The sequence below is a fragment of the Rhipicephalus sanguineus genome, chromosome 1 (assembly GCF_013339695.2).
Source record: "Rhipicephalus sanguineus isolate Rsan-2018 chromosome 1, BIME_Rsan_1.4, whole genome shotgun sequence".
Taxonomy (NCBI): Eukaryota; Metazoa; Arthropoda; class Arachnida; order Ixodida; family Ixodidae; genus Rhipicephalus; species Rhipicephalus sanguineus.
The window spans coordinates 63296978-63317204 of NC_051176.1; the positions used below are offsets into that span (position 1 = coordinate 63296978).

At 47.9% G+C, this 20227-nt stretch overlaps 1 protein-coding gene across 4 annotated transcripts in view; it reads right to left on the bottom strand.

Moving 5' to 3' along the window:
* Positions 1 to 301: 301 nt before the first annotated feature.
* The window catches only part of LOC119393434 (putative ribosome biogenesis protein slx9-like), a 77334-nt gene continuing 57408 nt past the window's right edge, over positions 302 to 20227 (bottom strand). For all 4 annotated transcript variants that reach the window (XM_049414552.1, XM_049414557.1, XM_049414551.1 and 1 more), the window contains exons 4-6: positions 10284 to 10413; positions 9913 to 9969; positions 302 to 409 (exon numbers count right to left, since the gene is read on the bottom strand). In XM_049414552.1, coding sequence (XP_049270509.1) covers positions 304 to 409; positions 9913 to 9969; positions 10284 to 10413 — 293 coding nt within the window. In that variant the 3' untranslated portion in view covers positions 302 to 303. The remainder of the gene's footprint in view (positions 410 to 9912; positions 9970 to 10283; positions 10414 to 20227) is intronic.

Sequence of the window (20227 nt, forward strand, 5' to 3'; positions counted from 1 at the left end):
ACGCGGCACCATTTTTACATTGTTTCCAACAGTGGCCGCCGCGAAAGACCCCGCGTCGGGTTTGAAGCTATTTGCCACGCGCTCGCGAGTTCCCGTTCATACTAATCACGATACTACACGCCACACTCATTCGATATCACAGTAGAAGCATACAAAGGCTTTTCTTTCTGGCAGTCACTGCTGCCGACACCTTTAATAAAAATCCATTTAGCGGCAGAATAAATAGCAAGGAAACCTCCACAATGCATTACAGCCCTGGCAGCGAACAATGTGCATACAGTACGCAACAATTTTCTGAAGACTTCAGGGCTTGTATGCCTGTCGCAGGTGGTTCAAAACAGCATCGATGGGATTCGCTTGGAACTGTGGGTGGCTCGCAACCTGCTCCAAGTGCTTCATGTCCTTCTCCCTGCACAGAGGAAGGCATGCCTGGAACATTGGTAGAGTTACAAGAAATGCCGCAGAGGTCTGCATCTCACTTACGCGTCATCTAGAGCTTCATAGAACATTTTCATGTGCACCGCATTATGATGATTATCTTGATATTACTCTTTACTGGCATTCTCTTCAAAGTGGGGCGCTAAGGCATTTGTTATAATCAGGTGTTCTTTCATCTAGCGGTTTAGAATTATAACTACCTACTTAATTTGTTTTTCTTTATACAAGCCTCCAGTATTTCTATAATAACGTACTATTACCGTAACAGCTTGGGTTCTATCAATCTCCCCTGATTTTTTATTCTAAAAATATCCGAAATGTCTCGGTGAACCAGCTGTGTGCACATGTAGTCCCTGCGGCCGGCGTCAGTCCATTCGTGCCTGTTTTCAGTTTCCTTTGCTCTTGCGTACGAGCGCTCGGCACATCTAGTTCATTGTCAAAGCACTACATTGTAAATGTTGCGTGCGAAGGCTAGCCTACAGTTAACTAGGAGCACCCGAGTGCCCAGAGTTTTCCCAAACTATTTGCCCAAATGTTACTAAAGATTTCTTAGACAAGTCCAGGGTTTCAACACACCTTCTTCAACGCGGAATGTTCTCAGAGCTGGAGTGCAAATACTGAACATGCTGCCACCGAGGCAGTAATTGCATCGTCGCGCACGGAGAAGGAAGCGGCCCTCAAACATGGGGCAAGACTATTTTACGTCGAGTGCGCACAGTATCTTCTCAATCAACTTCCCATTTGAAGCCATTCTGTTGCGCATCTGTTGCGCTTGGACCCTTGGGCATCCATTCCCGAATATTCAAGAGAGCCCTTCAGACAGCTTGCTAGATATGCACCTCAAGCCCCGCCACTGTGGTCTAGTAGTTATGGCACTCGACTGCTGACCCGAAGGTCGCGGGATCGAATCCCCGCCGCGGCGGCTGCATTTTCGATGGAGGCGAAAATGTCTGAGGTCCGTGTACTTAGATTTAGGTGCACGTTAACGAACCCCAGGTGGTCGAAATTTCCGAAGCCCTCCACTACGGCGTCTCTCATAATCATATCGTGGTTTTGGGACGTTAAACCTCAGATATTATTATTAGATATGCACCTCAAGTCATCCCTTTAAGTGACGTGTCCTGACAAAGTTAGAAAACTTAGCTTGGAGTCATTATCTGTACATTTAGATGGTTTACTGGATAGGTATCGGCAAAATGCGTCCGTAAAAGAATGCCGAAAACTAAGCAAAATACCCTTTGCTGACGAGGCTCGTGAGGGCACTCGTCAGCCTGCCACGTATTTTGAATGCTGCTGATGTCATCACACGCGAGAATGAAAGGAACGGGCGAGGGGAAAGGTAAGCAACCATTCAATGGGGAACCCACAGTACGTTTTTGAGGTGGGAACCGATCTGCCAGGATGCCATGACATATGCTTTCGCTCACGCTGTGAAGGACATGAATCACTGTTCGGCTACGTAAATATAGGGAGGCGCCGCACGCCCACGCCTTCGGCCGGTCTGTATTTGGCTAGGATCGCTCTTCCACATCCCCTGTGTGTGCCAACAGCATCCGCCTTCTTTCCTCCTCTCACTCTAGCGTATGACAGCAACAGCGCAATTCAATATACACCAGCCTACCACAGGGAAATGCAGAAGCATGGTTTTAGCCACAATAGTAAAAAGCTACACGATACGTTCAAGTCCAGTCTCTCGCCTCCAATGCAAACTCCGGCATGATGTCATCTGCCTGAAGACACTACTGCGAACCTTGAGCAAGTTCGCCACTGCCACAGATATCAAAGCTGTGAAATCCCTCAAAACAATATCAGAGCACACCACATGTCAACAGCTGATTTTTAAATGGCTTCGCACTGGCCACGAACAATCCTCTTCAGAATCTAAATCCCAAGCGTGTAATGAAGCTATACATGTTGAGTATCATAAATGCAGGGCTGCTAACACCGTGGTCCAAGGATGAAGCACTTTTACAACATTCAGCACAGGCAAGCTGTTTATTTGTGAAACAGTTTGTGAATAAGACAAAGAAAAACAATGGCTGACGGTTGAACTAAGTCTTAGCATGAAGTAGAGGGCGCTAACACGGTTCCTTGACCCACAGAGTCCGCCTGTGTTGAGGCGGAGTTGTCACTGTCCGGGACCTTCATCAGGCTGCGCGTTTCTCATGGGCTCGGTATCAGAATCGAGTCGGTGTTTCCTTTCTTCGGGAGTTTCAATTCATTTCGTCAACCTGTCTGCTTCTCACTTCTCTCGTTTAGATACAATGTCAGAACCAGTCAGTCTATGCACGCTCACCTCAGTTCAGCAATAAATGAGCCGTAGTATGCACCATCCAGCATATGTACTACCAACTTTTCCATTAGAATACCACCGCCAAGCCCGTTCTGATGGCACCGCTTCAAGTGAACGATACAATAGGTTAGTTTACATTAGACAGTTTTAATTTCACGTACGTGGATTCTATGCGTACGCAAACGTGAGAACCCTGCGTACGTCACGCGGCACGCGTCCGCTATGTTTATAGTCTCACGTACGCAGACGCCGCGCCACGGAGCTTCCACATACTTTAGTACTACAGCGAAACATTCAACTCGAAGAAGCGCGTTTTTGTTGCAAGGCGAGCGGTGCAGATTGTCGCATGGTGTTGCGTATTCGGCGGCAAAACGAGCGCCGGTAGTCGAACGCGACCAACACGGAGGCCAGAAGACGAATTCCGTTTACTCATGTCGAACGCACTTTTTGAGCGTTTCCTAGCCAGTCTTGTTCTGGAAAAAGCAAAGAGGCCGTCGGCGAGCGGGAGACGCTCGGTCTCATGTTCAACGTGGGACGCTCAGTGCGCAGAAGACACACGCACAGGAGCGCACGTAGAGACGCACGGCAGACATAACGGTCGCCGCGTACATTCGAGCAGAAAAATGCCTCTGAGCGTGCACTGTGACCCACATTTGTTGAGTGTTGTCTTGAGCTGGAATTGACGACGTCCTCATAACGAAGACAGAGCAACAGTATTTAGGGGCTCAGCGGACGACGCGGAGGATCGACGCGGACGACGTGGAGACGCAACTGAAAATCAGAGCTGCATGCTACTGTTCACGCGATCGCGCACATCACGTGCGGGAAGGTACGGGCACTGACACTTTTTCCCTTGCCGCCGACAGGCGCACGGCGACTTCAGTCCATCTCAATCGATACTGCATCCTGGCTTCCATTGGGTTGCACTCACGAACGTCACGAAGCACATCCTAGTCGTCACTTTTCGAAAACGTTAGGCGCGGAGCACCGCTCGGAGAGTTCTTTCGGTGTGCCACCATCTTGAAAACTGCCGGCCTGCCCTCTGTCAATAGCTTCGTGACCTCGCGAGAGCGCCCCGTAGGACTTTCACATACGTAGAGCACACAACGCAAGCGCGAAGATCTCACGCGCGTTCGCAAGGCACGCAGGAGCGCCACGTACGTGAAACTAAAACTGTCTATTCTCTACCAACAGTTATGTCGGAAGGCAGCTGCCTATTGAAAGGAAATAAATTGATTGATTGATTGATTGATTGATTGATTGATTGAAATACGACATGTATGCTGCCGTGCGCGCTATTAAGCTGTGAAAAAAAAATACGCACGCGATGGAGACTTGATGCTGAGTTGCCTCCGTTAAAGTTAATTCGTGCTAGAAAGGCTTCTTGTTATGGATCGAAGAATACTGGAGCTTAGCTTGCTGGTGTCAGCTGATGCGTTAAAGTTTTTTATTGCGACAGCAATTATATGGTCAGTCTCGGCTGGTTTTTGCCGTCGCCGTCGCCGCCGTCATGCACTGTATGTATGTATATATATATATATATATATATATATATATATATATATATATATATAAGTCCCAAAGAAAAATAATTCAGAAAAATGCTTCCGAAGCGCGGAATCGAACCAGCGACCTCTCGTTCCGCAGCGCGTGGAGCTAACCACTACGCCACAAAGCGCAGATCCTTTAGGTAGCTAACGGCGAGCCTTATATACAAACCCTTTACCACTGGCAGGACTCAGAGACGGCAGGCGCTTATAAGCGTTTCTTCATTACCAGCGAGATGGCGCGAGGAGCGCAACGGGCGCATTTAAAAGTCGTCGGCCAGCTCGTTCGCTTCTTCTAATATTTGCGCAGGAAGAACCTTGCCCTTCCGCTGTCTGCTCGTGCGGTAGTTGCTGCCGGAAGGAGATGTTTCTGCAGCGTAGCAGCGCGTCTATCACGGGCCGCTTTTCTTGCTATAGCATTCATTGCTTCGCCCTTGCTGCGAAACAGTAACTTTTTTAACACAAAAGTGTTTTATGCCCTCGTCCACCAAGACTTTAGTGACGTATTTCCGTCACGGATATGACGTTGATAAAATGGACGTTAACGGATGAGAAAGAAAAACTGTAAGAAAAACTTTCCCATGCCGGGAATCGAACCTACGACTTCTTGGCGGCGACGATAAGCGCCCGGCGCTCTACCGACGAAACTACCGAGGCAGATGCACGCCACTCCACAAACACGCCTTATATCTCTCACACATTCTCTCTCACGCGGTTCTCTGTTGGCGGGGCTAGGCGGGGCAGTGTGGTGCCGCCGCCTGTGAGCGAGGAAGTGAAGTAATGCGGCATGACACTAACTAGTGCCGATGGAGAACGATTCGGCGATGACGCAGTTAAAGCATGGCCTCGGAGGTTGCGCGCCGGCGCTCAGTCTCGAAGGCCATGGTTAAAGCGTCTCGATGCCAGCGAAACCCACTGGCCGCGCTATCACCGGGAAGTCGCCCTAGACGCGGTTAAGTAGTTACGTTCTTTGCCTTTTGCTTCGTGTAGGCGTATGACGGTTCGTTGTCGGAGTAGTGCAGCTTCCACATGCACCCACGGTGTTTCGCCGCTGACTGCTTCGAGTGCGATAGCACCGACTAATAAAACTACTGCAATAAGCGCTACAGAAAGGCAACAATGTCGACGGACGAATCTCGTGCCTTGGTGGAGAGAGAAAGAGCAAAAAGGCCAGCGCGACGTGGAACGCCTGCGCGCGTTCGCGGCTTAAGCTACGAACCTCTGCCTCCCTTGTTGCTGAAGTGTGGTAGTGCGTGCATGAGCACAGGCGTCGGTTACCAGGGCTATTACTCGGGAACGCACACCGTGCCATTTCTCTCCTTAATTGACGATGCTTTCAAGAAGTCCATATCGAGTTTATTATGTGCTTGTTGATGAGTAACGCGGGAGACGAATTACAGCTCATGATTACTGAACTGGATACGGAAAGTAGAAGAGTAGGTCTGAAAATTAATATGCATAAAACTAAAGTAATCTGGAACAATCTTGGCAGAGAACAGCACTTTGCGATAGGTGGCGAGACACTGGAAGTTGTAAAGGTGTACGTCTACTTAGGACAGGTAGTAACCGCGGAGCCGAACCATGAGAGCGAAATAACTAGAAGAATAAGCATGGGATGGAGCTCATTCAGCGAGCATTATCAAATCATGAATGGTAGTCTACCACTATCTCTCAAGAGGAAGGTATATAACAGCGAGAGCAGAGCGGGTCAGGGAACAAACGAGGGTTAAGGATATCATAGTTAAAATCAAGAAGAGCCCCGCCACGGTGGTCTAGTGGTTATGGCGCTCGACTGCTGACCCGAAGGTCGCGGGATCGAATCCCGGCTGCGGCGGCTGCATTTTCGATGGAGGCGAAAATGTTTGAGGCCCGTGTACTTAGATTTAGGTGCACGTTAAAGAACCCCAGGTGGTCGAAATTTCCAGAGCCCTCCACTACGGCGTCTCTCATAATCATATCGTGGTTTTGGGACGTTAAACCCCAGATATTATTATTAAAATCAAGAAGAAGAAATTGACATGGGCTGGGCACGTAGCACGTCGGCAGGATAACCGGTGGTCATTAAGGGTAATTGACTGGATTCCAAGAGATGGTAAACGCGTGAGGGTGAGAGAGAAAATTAGGTGGGTAGATGAGATTAAGAAGTTTGTAGGTATAACGTGGCAGCAGAAAGCACAGGACCGGGTTGATTGGCGGAACATGGGAGAGTCCTTTGCCCTGCAGTGGGCGTAGACAGGCTGATGATGATGATGTTGATATCATCTTTGCGCGGGATTCAGGATACGCTGGGTCCAGGTATATGCGTCAACATGGGTGCATCCACGTCAAGCGGTGCTATAGCTGCCAAACATCAAGAGACATTGTGCAAGCTCTCATATATCACTACACAATGAGCACTACTTCTGTGAAGACACGTTTCACTTTCGTGTTATACGGACTCCTATGACGGAGGGATCAGTCATGTTTTTTCTGCATTGGCTGTCTTGGCGAACTGACTTAAGAATGTATGCCTACAGACCTGTTCACCGGGAGAGGACAGGTCTGGCAACCGGCGCTTTCCTCCTTCCTGTAATGTGTGTGACGGCTTGGAGTGTGCGTGCTGGTGCTTGAATGTGTGGCGTTGTCGAACAATTTGGCGTTTTTTAGGTAGATCTGCGGATTTTCTGCTCCTTTATTGCGATGTCAACCAACAAAAGGTGAACGGGAATCTAACGTGCCGTTTTATTGCGATATCAATTTTATGGACACTCTCGGCAGATTTTTGCGTCGCCGTCATGTCCCGGAAATGTGTATGAATATATATATATATATATATATATATATATATATATATATATATATATATATAAAAGCCACAAATATAATTTAGAAGAAAAAATTCTGAAGCGCTCAACCGGGGTTTCGAACCCGCGACCCCTCACACCGCAGCTTGCTGCCCAAGACAATTACGCCATGCCTCATTCGTTCTGCAGGATAATAACGGCAAAATAAAAACGCACGCGGCGTTGGGTGAAACGCACAGGACGCCACACGTGGCGAAATTAAAATTATGCGAGACGCGGGCCATGCTGCATCGTTGTCCACGCTGCGTTTGCGTCGTATCGCTGCCGACCCACGCTAGTTTTCCATTTTGAGGTTGTAGCGCCACGCCACTTGTGGCCAGTCGGCCAAGGAAAAAGAGCGTCCAGAGGCTCGTGGTGGCGCGGGCTAGTGGGAACACTTTGGCTCTTGTAGACTTATGCCACAGGAGGGAAGGAACAAGACGGCTGAACCAGAATCGGCTGAACCAGAATCGGACTATATATGTTACACCGCGACCAGAATCATGAGGCTAAAATTACGGCGCAAACGCACACGACATCCACGAAGAAAAGAAACGTACGACACAAGCGCTGACTAACAACGGCTTTATTCATTCATAGGCCAATGCATATATAAGCCCAAGGCAAACCTACCACACATGCGCACTGAACAGTAGCTCTAAACCAAAACGTGTAACAAGGATGATAGTACATTAGATACGCGAAGACATGAAATTACATTCAGATGGGTGCAGGGACAAAGAGGTAAAGAAGAAGTAAGAAGGACAAAGAAGTGCGTTTGCGCTGTAACTTTAGCCTCAGGAATATGTACCAACTAGAGCCAAATGAAGTTTTATCTTAGTGACCAGAATCGACGCCCGCAGGGGACTCGAGCCGTGGCTTCACGGGCCACTGCTCAGCGCCGTCTTTACTTTCTTCTCTTGAAATTGCGCGCTCCGCGGTTTTGTTTGCCACCCAAAGGAAGGAGCTGCAGGGTCTTGGGACATAAAGTCCCTGGATATTTTTGGGAAAGTACCGTCTTTCTTTTAACCGAGCCGCCACGCCGAGCACCCTCCTCTCCCGCCTTCCACCACCCCGCTTCACGGGCCGTCGCCCGGGAAACGCGCGCGTTATCAGCGTGACATAGCATTCTTGATAGGAAAGTGGCGTGAGCCGAGTTATAGGGCCGGCGCCCGCACGGTGGCCGTTTGGGAGAGGATATAGATAAGGTTTGGACACTTGGGAGAGGAGGGTTGGACACTTTGGAGAGGATATGGAGGACAGTGTCGCTACTTTCTATATATTAAGGGACTTTATTGGGACAGCGCGAGCGCAAGAGTCCGAGAATGGCTTGCGTTCTGCGCATGCGTCTTGGCGGCTCGCAAATTTCTTGGGTCTCCATTTCTAAAGCTGTCTAGTGTTTCGCCGGAGTTGGAATGTGCGCCTTCGACTTGTACTTTCACATACAGGGCGTGGTCGACCGTGCTCGCGCGATTATCTCTTGAGGGGGAGTTTTGTGCGTCTTGCGCTTTCAACGCCGTTTGCGTTGAAGCTATAAACCACACGAAGGCCACTTCGCTCGCTGCAGCGGCCGCTTCTGCGAAAGGAGTGATCTCCTAGCTAGAAGAGCCAAACTAGGGGTTAGTTGAACTAACTACTGTGACAGTTCGCTCTCGTCCTATGTATACCTGTGCGTTCTTTTCGTGTCTCCTTCATGTTTGAGCAGCGCGCTGCAAGTGTCGAGCTGTGACAGTTGTTGGTTCGCACTCGCCTTGTGTGTTTTTTTTCCTGCGTCATTTGTGCTTGAGCAGCGCGCAGCAAGCTTCTAGCTGCTTGCCGTTCTTTCTGTGACATTCCAATTTCTTGCTATCGCATTCATTGCTTCGCGCTTGAGGCGAAACTGTGACTTTTTTTTTGTTGCACTAATAACTACATAAACAGGACCTTGAAGTATGCGACGCGCATCTTCAAGGTCCTTGCTGCGGACTCTTCAAGTCGTTTGTGTTACGTTACAAGTCGGCAAGTGCCGCAATATGTCCAGAATGCCCACTACTCCACGCAGTCAAATGGCAATCGGATATGCCAGGTTGGCGAACAAACATATGTAAGCGGTCAGGTACAGCCCTGTCCGGTAAAGTGCATAACATATAAGCACCACTCCTGAACAGACCTCCGCAAGCCACCGGTTTTGTTTTCGCTTCCCTTTATTGTTATTATATTTCAATATGATGTGTTTGTCTCATGATGAGCCTCGTAGCTAGGCCCAACACAGTGATCGCTGCAGTTGATGTAGCGGTATTCACACGGATGAGAAGTAAATTGTACTCCGCCCCTGCCCTTCAAATCTCGAACATTCAATGGACACTGCATCAAAAAGGACGCGGTGGCGTCCTTGTGGTGATGTTACACCTTCCGTAAAACAGCGGGTTGTATCGTACAAACGATATGCAATATGAAGGGCGATCATTAAAAAAACGGTGCTCAAGAACCGTGCCCGATGTCCGACCAGTCCTGCAATAATATGCAGCACAGTTCATTCTTGTCGAAGTAACAGAACAGAAACTTATGTTGTTATACGTTTGTTTAGTATTTCTTGAACTGCTGATTTTACTGCTTAGCTTTGCGAACGACAGCGACAATTTTGCAAAAACAGTATATTTGGTAGACAAAGTATTAAAAAAACACAAATCATCTACGAAGCCAATCATAGTCATGCACAGGCACGCACAGTGCAAGATCGGGCGCGCTAAGATGAAAATGGCGAGAGTCTAGCCATCTTCATCTTATGGCCGACGAGAGCCAATATCAATAAATAGACATTCAAAAAACTCACAGTAACTTCTTGTTCACTTGAAAACTTTTGGATGCGCGAGGCTTTCGTCGCATCTTCCTGAAATGTGACGAGACACAATATAGCGTGCAATCAATGCCTTGCTTGTCGTTAAGCGGCCAACAAGGCTTCACGGCACCAACAAGCCATCTTCAAATGTCACATCAAGCCTACTCCATACAAGAGATTTAGCTCACAGTTTGGTCCAAGGTGTTTCGCTCGCAAGAAACCAAGCAATACAATCTTACGAGTACACCTGCATTGGAAAAACAAGCACAAGGCTGAAAGGCCTTGTGCTTGTTTTGCCGTCCCAAAAAGCGGTACAAAGCTAGGCTGACCGCAATTTCGCCCAGGCAAACCCAAGAGACACCCACCCTGGCTTAGAAGCTTTCCTTTCAACCATGGTGGGCAGGGCATCCATTAGGTTCTTCATGTCCAGAGATTTGGGCACACGTGCTTTCTTCTTGTGATGCTTCTTTTTTATGATCTTGCCAGCCTCGAGTTCTGCATGGTACAAAAATGTGCATTATAGATTTGCAATCGTACACAAGCAAGTAACACAATTCCCAGTGCTTTGACAGCACAACCAAATGAAAATTTGTGTAGTGCTGCAAGTTGTATATTTACAGTATTTACATGATTTTAAGTTGATTCCCCCATAGTGCACATCTAAAAAAAGAGCTCATTCTATAATAGAATTTTATTAATTGCTCAACTAACTACTCATGCTCACTAGTCATCGTAAAGTCAGCTCTCTTCATGAAATTCAATGCACAGGCCCTGCTTGCCTTTAAGTGTATCCTATAGGTATTCCCGTTTCAGAAGCGAAGACATCGGCTTGTTGCGTTATTATTTTGCATGTCACCAGTAGAGATCAACCATGTAGTCCAGTCACGTATGCCGCAAGCTCCAGAAAGTGCCTCGACTTCAACCCGTGAGAACCTCGCCTCCTGGCGCCACATGTGAAAATTTGAAAACTGCAAACTTGCATCCCACCTCAGAATCGTGAATTTTTTCCGCATGAAGAATAGCAGCCCTTTTGAACACTGCTATGAAAAAGCAAAAAAAAAAAAGTTTTTTCGGCCCTGACCATTAGTGACGATAAAACACGGCAATCACCCGCCACGGTGGTCTAGTGGTTATGGTGCTCGACTGCTGACCCGAAGGTCGCGGGATCGAATCCCGGCCGCGGCGGCCGCATTTTCGGTGGAGGCGAAAATGCTTGAGGTACTTAAGATTTACCTGCACGTTAAAGAACTCCAAGTGGTCAAAATTTCCGGAGCCCTCCATTACGGCGTCCCTCATAATATCGTGGTTTTGGGACGTTAAACCCCAGCAATTATTGAACACGGCAATGAAGCACAAGAGCAATCAAAAAGCCGGAAAGAGAAGGTCTTCCATCAATTACCTGTACCCACCAAACAAATCGCCACTGAGCTGTTTACCGTCAGGATTGCAACTGCTGGATGGAGTAGGGTACGCATTTGGGCTGGATGGTTCATGATTACGAGCGCAAAAACAGCGCTAAAAAGACGGGACAAGAAAGGACACAGGCGATAGCGCTGACTAACAACAAAATGCATTTATGCTTCCCGTCAGCGCATATATACTGCACCACTGAGGCAATGAAAAAAAAAATGAACACTCAGCCTGCGCAGCGGCAACAAAGTGATAAATGGGACAGAAATTGTATCACCTTCGAAAGGGAGGGAAATCGAGGGCAGGCTTACACATGCCTCGCTGCTAATGTGGAAATGGTAAGTCTCATAAATGACACGCGCGCGTTGTTCGTCATGGTATTTTGACAGGAATATCGTATCTTTAAAAGATGGATGGCAACCGCAATCACTACAATGAAGAGAGAATTGACTATAAAGATAGTCGATTTGTTGGTCAAACGGTGCAGTCATTATAGCGCACCGCCCCGTTTGACTAACATAGTAACTCCCACAGGAAACAGGAGTCTTACGCAAAACACCGTCACAGCTAGCATTAAAGAAACTTCTGCCTGTGCTTCTTATTGCATCTTCTCTTGTTCTCCATCTCCCGAGCGACTTGCTGACACAGGCTACCAAGCTTATTTCGGGCAGAAAACAACAACCTAACGCCTGCCCTGCCGACCACTTTCTTGAGATTGTGCGCTACCTTGTGCACATAAGGAATAACCGCTGCGGTTTGCTGCGAGTGTGTCTCGGATTGAACAGCTGCTGAGCGCTTGTTTTTAAAGGGACACTAAAGGCAAATAACAATTTATGTCAGAGTGAAAGCTCAATGTATGACGTCTAAAACAGCAATATTATCAACAGCAGTGCCCTGCCTACCGAGAAATTAAGCTAAATGTATCACACGATGAGCGCCACGAGTGGGACATTTTGGAAGTGATGCCGATGACGTGGGAGAGTCTGAATACAATGAATCACTAGTAATCAAACTAGCTGCAATAAAAAAAGAACCTTCCGTGCATCAACAGACGTAATAAAATGCTGCTTGTTCGTTTCTGTTTGATTCATGGAAAAAAGAACCTCTTTGGCGTTGCCATGGGGAAGAGCGCGCGTGGTTCAAAGGTTCCGTTTTCGCCGAACTGCGCTTCGCCCGGCGCCCTGCTTCGCTCACACGGTCGCGTCTCAGTGGTAGTTTCGGTACCGCGTACTGCCGCGTGTGTTTTGCACGCTCGTGAAAGTCGCTCTGATAGAAAGTTCGACAAAATGCCGAATGCAACGACGCCGGCACTACGAGCCCTCAGCAGCATACCGCGTTCATCGGGGCTCAAGTCGCTGAGTTGGAGCCCAGCGTCGCGAGCGAATGTCTCGTTGTCACGTTCTTCGTCCACATCCATTGCGGCGATTGAGGCAAGCTTCGATGGCCGTTGTTGCTGCTGTGGGTCCCGCTACTTTCGCTCTGCTGCTACTATAGTGTCGGCGACCGCGCAGTAGAGGTGGGCAACGTTGGGCACGGCAGCAGTGACGTATGAAAGTCTGATTTCAGGCGGGTGATTTGAAGTGCGCTAACGCGATGCAGACCACTAAAACGTGATTTTATTTCAAAATAAGCACTTCCTTGGCATAAAAGTAGCACTACGAGGTTTCTGGACCGCTATTTCAACAATCAACGTGGACTTAATATTTGCCTTTAGTGTCCCTTTAAAGCCTGCTACGAGGCTTTCGGCGACGTTAAACCTGCAAGCTTCCGACGTGCTACTTGCTAACAAAAAGTTGCTTCAACTTGGTGGTCACAGGACCTGTCAAGCGCCGCCTTCATGCAAGCTCTTACAATGCCGCGCTTAACAATCTTCGGATGAGCAGAGGAAAAAGGGGAGAAGGCTCTTTTGAGACCTAGACGCATAATCCCAACATAATCAAGCGTCTGATGGACACTCGTCTGGCGAGGGAGCATACTGGTACAGAAAACATACACTCGCCAAAGTAAATATGAAAAATGAACAAAGCATTGACGTTTCGGGCCCCGTACGGGCCCCATGATCACAATGCAGAAGTAGGCATGGGCATGCGGCTATTCATGGGCCAGGTGGCGCAGTGTGCGGGTGTTTATTTTAATGTTTTAATTTTTCGTTTCAACCTTGGCGAGTACATGTTTTTTGTACCATAACCCCAACAAACATGCCTATATTTGAGAACGAGAGTAAGTCTAAGACGCGTAGTTTGTAGCCTGAAGGATGCTCAGTATAGTCAATTCAAAAGAACTTAAAGAGGCCCTGCAACACTTTTCCAAGTAATCGTCGAATGGCTTCATTAAAAGAGCTTACCACCTCACGAATCGACTGCCGCAAAAAAAAAAATGTTTAGAATCGGTCAAGTACGAGCGGAGTTACAGGGACCTGTCGCACGCTTCAAGCGCTTTCTCTCTTTAGAAGAACTTGTTCCTGCGCGACTTGGTGCCTAAGTTTGCTAAACATGTTATTTCTGGCACAATGCTTGAAACATGACGAAAGGACATCTGCCTCTTTCTCTGCCCTTTCTTCCATGTTTCAAGCATCGCGCCAGAAATAACATGTTTAGCAAGCTGTCTCTCTCCTTTCGTACCAGCGAGCGTGCCGAAAGCTACGCAGGGAGGGGGATGAAAAGGGGGAAAGATGCGTCCCTTCGTCAGCGCACGTCATAACCTTTTTTTCTTCGAACGGGCGGCTTACTTTCAGTGTGATCGCGAACACTCGCGCGGGCACGTGGCGGCATCCCGCGGCGGCCACGGTAACTATGCATCTCACGATGCTCAAATGAGCCATGGCCGTGGACTTTGGGTTGATGGCGCGATTGAGAAGAGTTTCCCTCTTCTCAATTTCTAGCTGACTGAGCATTAATTGTACATTCCAGGCCGCGTGCTGCGCTATGTTTGGCTGGCGTGTTCTCAGAGCCTCGACTACCGATCGGCAGCGCTTTCTAAGCATGCTGAAAAAAGTCGGCTTCACCGCAAGGCCGAAGCAATGAATGCGATAGCAACAAATTGTAGTGTTACACGAAGAGGCTGACAGCTAACTGTTTTGTATCCAATCTCACGCAACTACAAAACGCTGGTGTAAGCGAATGCGGCCGCTCCAGGGAGAGATGCTCTCCGCATAGTCACTTCGCGTTGAGAACGCAGCACGTAGAAGGGTACACGAGCCGCCCGCTGTGATGGCTGACGAGATAGCGCCCGCGCCAGCGATCGCGCCCTTAGGTTCAAAGTGGCTGCTCGCGCGACAACCCCCCCCGCCCCCCCCCCCCCCCTCGCGTCTTTTCATGGTCGTTAAAGACGGGCGGGGCGTTTCCTGTCAGCTTCGACGGCAGGCCTCCCGAACGGGGTGATGTTATCGCATGCACCCTCCGAGCGACGGAAATGAGCCGGCTCGTTTAATCTCTGCTTCGGCCGCGTTCGTGGCCCCCGCTCGCGCGCTTTTACCCGCGGTATAACATACAATGCGCGGGGGATCTTATCAATTTAGACTTCATACCGGAAGGACATGACGGCGACGGCAAAAACCCGTCGAGACTGTCCATATAATTGCTATTGCAATAAAAGTGCTGCAAGGCCCCTTTAATTCCGCGAGGAACACGTCAAAAATTGTAGCAGCAGCAGGCAGCGGGTTAGGAGAGTTAGGAGAGCTTGACTGGGCGCGCGCGCCGTCGCTTTCAGACGAAAGCATGAAATCACGGCGCCAACAGTTCCCTCAACAAGCGCGCGCAACGAAAAAAAAAAAACAAGTATCAAAAGACGCCGCGAGCGCGCCTCCTCACCCACTCGGAACGGTCGCCGGCAACCAGCAGTCTCGGATAAAACGCCCGGCAAAGTCTGGAAACATCACAAAAGAAAACGTGATGTAACACCGAGTGACGCCACCGCGAGTGGAACCGGCGAGAAGAATAGTCCTTTCCCTAGCTTTGGCTATGCTGCAAGCTGAAGACACCCGAAGCTTCTGGAACCCGGGGGCGAGGAGATATAAGCGTGCAGCGACGGGGCGTGACTAGGAGTCCGGAGATGGTGAAGTGAAGTTATGTTGAGGGCGGTTCGGTCGGCCAAAGAACACGTGTTTTATGATATAGTGCGGTCAGTCGATCGTCGATCTGGAAGAATCGGGTGATGACGCCGCGTGAGCACTGAAAAGTTGCGTGAGTGTTTCCTGGAAGAACAGAATTCAAGTTACGTTCCAAGAATTCTGGACTAGATACGTTTGGTGAATATTCAAGACTAAGTGTTCTTGAATAGTTTGTAATGCATGAGATTGCATTTGTAGATAGCGCGCGGTCTGTTTTTGTTCCAGTTGTTTTAAACACCATCTAAGTTGTGTTGTGAGTTGTAATTGATACCAGCCCAGTGTGCATGTTTGTGTGATGCTTGCACTGCCTCAACTGAGAATATATTTTGTTTGTGTTATCAACTCTTGGCTCAGACTTCGTCTTTGGACCACAACCAGCATTCGCTGACGCACTAAAAGGACCTACTCTAAATTTTCCGCGCTTTTGTGGTGCGTTTTGGGGGGCCGATACGTCAGCCCTTGGAATCTGCCCGGCAATTGCCTCCCTATAGATGGCTTGCACCGACGTCACTGAAACAGCCACGTCGAAGCACCAACATGGTGGGACGCGAACTTTGTGATGTCACGTTAGTGTTATCAGCACACCGCATGCTGGTTCCTTCGTTATTCCTGCACAGAGGCCCAATAACGTTCCAACTACGTCGTTATCCCACTGAAGGCCAATAGCCAAGTGATTATACTGCTCTGACATCATCTAAGCCGCCATGTTCGAGACATGCGCGCCCATGAAATCACGTGCAAGCTATCAATTAACGGGATCAGTGACAACACACCTTTCTGCTGTATAAAAAGCTTATCGTCAAAGCTGATGAAGGTGCCATCATCATCATCCGCCTGTCTACGCCCACTGCAGGGCAAAGGCCTCTCCCATGTTCCGCCAATCAACCCGGTCCTGTGCTTTCTGCTGCCACGTTATACCTACAAACTTCTTAATGTCATCTACCCACCTAATTTTCTGTCTCCCCCTCACGTGTTTGCCATCTCTTGGAATCCAGTCAGTTACCCTTAATGACCACCGGTTATCCTGCCGACGTGCTACGTGCCCGGCCCATATCCATTTCTTCTTGATTTCAACTATGATATCCTTAACCCCTGTTTGTTCCCTGACCCACTCTGCTCTCTTCCTGTCTCTTAAGGTTACACCTATCATTTTTCTTTCCATCGCTCGCTGCGTCGTCCTCAATTTAAGTTGAACCCTCTTTATAAGTCTCCAGGTTTCTGCTCCGTGGGTAAGTACCGGTAAGATGCAGCTGTTATATACCTTCCTCTTGAGGGATAGTGGTAGACTACCATTCATGATTTGATAATGCTTGCCGAATGAGCGCCATCCCATCCTTATTCTTCTAGTTATTTCACTCTCATGGTTCGGCTCCGCAGTTACTACCTGTCCTAAGTAGACGTACTCCTTTACAACTTCCAGTGTCTCGCCACCTATCGCAAAGCGCTGTTCTCTGCCAAGATTGTTCCACATTACTTTAGTTTTATGCATATTAATTTTCAGGCCTACTCTTCTACTTTCCGTATCCAGTTCAGTAATCATGAGCTGTAATTCGTCTCCCGCGTTACTCATCAATGCAATGTCATCAGCGAATCGCAAGTTACTGAGATACTCTCCATTAACTTTTATCCCTAATTCTTCCCAATCTAGGGCCCTGAAAGCCTCCTGTAAACACGCGGTGAATAGCAATGGAGAGATCGTGTCTCCCTGCCGTAAGCCCTTCTTTATTGGGATTCTGTCGCTTTCTTTATGGAGGACTATAGTAGCTGTGGATCCGCTGTAGATTTCTTCCATTATGTTTATATAGGCTTCGTCGATGCCCTGATTCCGCAGTGCCCGCATGACTGCTGATGTCTCCACCGCATCAAGGTGTTTGCATATAAAACTTTAAAAACTCTAAAAACCTGTCAACAGTGATTTCACATGCGTTTTGAAACTTAAGATCACCGTATCTCTCGATGCAATAGCTAACTTCCATGCACACATCTTCCTGAGGGAACGAGTAATATACCGTATTTGTTCGAATCTAAGCCGATGTTTTCTTTTTTTTTTTTTGAAGAAACATTGTGCGAAAGTGGGGGGTTCGGCTTAGATTCGAGTACAATGATATAGTTTACTTTTGTTTTTGTTTTTTTTTGCCTTGCGAATTTCGGTGGTCGGCTTAGAATCGGGGTCGGCCTAGATGCGAGTAAATACGGTAAGTCCTTGATATGCACGGAAAAGGCACGGACACCCAGTGGGCACTCAAACAGCGCTAGACACGGGACGGTGAAAGAATGACAGACAGGGCGCTGAACTAATAATGATTAATAATTCCAGGGGTTTAACGTCCCAAAACCACGATATGATTATGAGAGACGCCGTAGTGGAGGGCTCCGGAAATTTCGATCACCTGGGGCTCTTTAACGTGCACCTAAATCTAAGTACACGGGCCTCAAACATTTTCGCCTCCATCGAAAATGCAGCAGCCGCAGCCGGGATTCGATCCCGCGACCTTCGGGTCTGCAGTCGAGCGCCATAACCACTAGACCACCGTGGCGGGGCAGGGCGCTGAACTAACAACCACTGGTTTATTGCTGAGATATACAGAATCTTTGTGCAGAAGACCAACAAAAACACAGTACCTGCGCAGAAATAGACAAGAAGCCATCACGTTACATGCGTCGGAAAAGCAGGCTGTCACGTTTTTAACAAGTAACTGATTTCAGTTATGCAGGGAAAGCGATGCCACTCACGCAAGCTTTTCCGTGTTTATGGCTTCGCTTATCGCACGTGCTCTTTGCACTCTGTACGTTTCCAAAACGGTGCACTGCTCAAGGATTGGCTGACAGCCACATGCTTTGTAGTGCTGAGCTAAGGGACTGGGCAAAGAACTGTTAGGTGAGTACGTGTGTTCTCGTAGCCGGTCATTCAAGCATCGGCCGGTTTGGCCAATGTAGCAATGCCCGCACTGTGCCAGCAATAACATATCTAGACCTTCCAGAAAAGCGCTGCAAAGTACGCCGAGTCATTTGCCTCGAGCTAAAGACTGCCTCGAAGGATCTGGTGTCCACCACAATGCTGCTGCACCTGAAGAATGCACCCCATGCTGTAGCTCTGAAACCGCGAGCGCCCGAAATAATGGAACTCATAAGCAGCAAATCACCAGTGAAAGTCGCCACCTGAGCTACGACTGTTCTGTTCCAGTCGCTTGTGCCATCTCTGTCAGCAGAATCACTCGCTTATAATTAAGCTTTTGTACAGCTGAAATAAACAATCCACCGCCGTCTTCAATCCGAAAATGGTGCTTTGTTCAAATAGCCCCCACCTGAATGACAAGTGGTAGCCAACCTGAGAAGGAAGAGAATGTCAGAACAAGCCATTCAGCCTCCTCGCTCGTATTCACAAAAACGTCTTGCGCTAAAAATTTTCACAAGAGAATATTTCAGCCGTTGACGATGCGGGACATATTAGCGACGCCGGCGGACCCCTGGGAAAACGCACTTACGAAAGAAAAGTTTTGTGAATTCAGCCGTGTGGTGTGTATGGCGAACGTGAATCGTACAGAGAAAAAAGTGCAACAGTAATTTCAAATGTGAGTGGCAAAAATTCTCGTCCACAGCGTGCAAGTAAAGCTAGTTACAGTGCCGATTCTACCTCATACCTCACAACCCATTTCAACAATATTAGAGGCCATGTGTACTCTAATAATTTCTCAACCGCTGTAAAGGTAATGGAAGGTGCTATTACAGGCTTAAAAAAATAAAAAGGCTACGTAATATATGAGATCCCCTGAATTTTCAGAGCAGCTGCATGCAGATGATGCCGATTTCTGCAGTTTATTTGTAGCATATGACACCATGCACATCACAGCCACGTTTTTTTAATTTGCTATAATACTAGCAAAAAAATGTAAATAAGGTTTACTTCAACTTCTTAATTGGAAATCGCAGACCATCTTTTCGATCTTCCTGTACTCAAGTGGAAAAGCTGTGTTATTTTGACAAATTTATTAAAATAATGTTAAAACTGAACTATTCTTTTTTTGCAGTCACTGGGCACAACGGCAAGTATTATTGGACTTCCTTAAACTGAATACTTCACTATTTCCAACAGTAGTCGCGCGACACTAGAGCATGAGTCAATTGAGCAACTTAGAATAGTTCTAGAGCAGCTTGACGCTTTGGTGTGTGTCACCAGTGTAACACTGTCAACAGTGTTACCGGCAAGAGTGTTCAGACTCTCTCAGGAATGGCAATGTGATCCTTCAGATAAGCGTCCTTTCACTCTTCCTAAGAGGGTCAAGGTACTCTCTTAGAGCGCGCCGACTCTGACCCACCAAGAGAGTTAACATTCCTCTTTAAAGAGAGTTGTACACGTGGCAATTCAGAACTCTTCAAAAAAAAAGTCACGCTGACATAGGACGGCAAAAAATGTAGAGCTCACTCATGAAATATATTTTGCCTTTAGGGCTCACTCGGACTCAGACTGACAAAAATTTTCCTCATTCGGACTCACTCCGATTCAGACTCACAGAATTTTTTCTCAACCTGACTCACTCGGACTCAAACTCGCCAAAATATTGCTCGCTCGGACTCACTCACTCCGACTCACGGCTCGATCTGAGTCTGAGTGAGTCAACTCATGTGTCCATTAGCGTATAATTAACTTTTTCGACCATACTGTCAATGCTCTTTAGCATCAATATCTCATATAACTGGTGTTCTACTTGGCGCGTTTTGATCTCATACCTTGAAATACGAGTTATCAATGGTTACAATCCAGTAAGGATACTTTTATCGAAACGGATGACT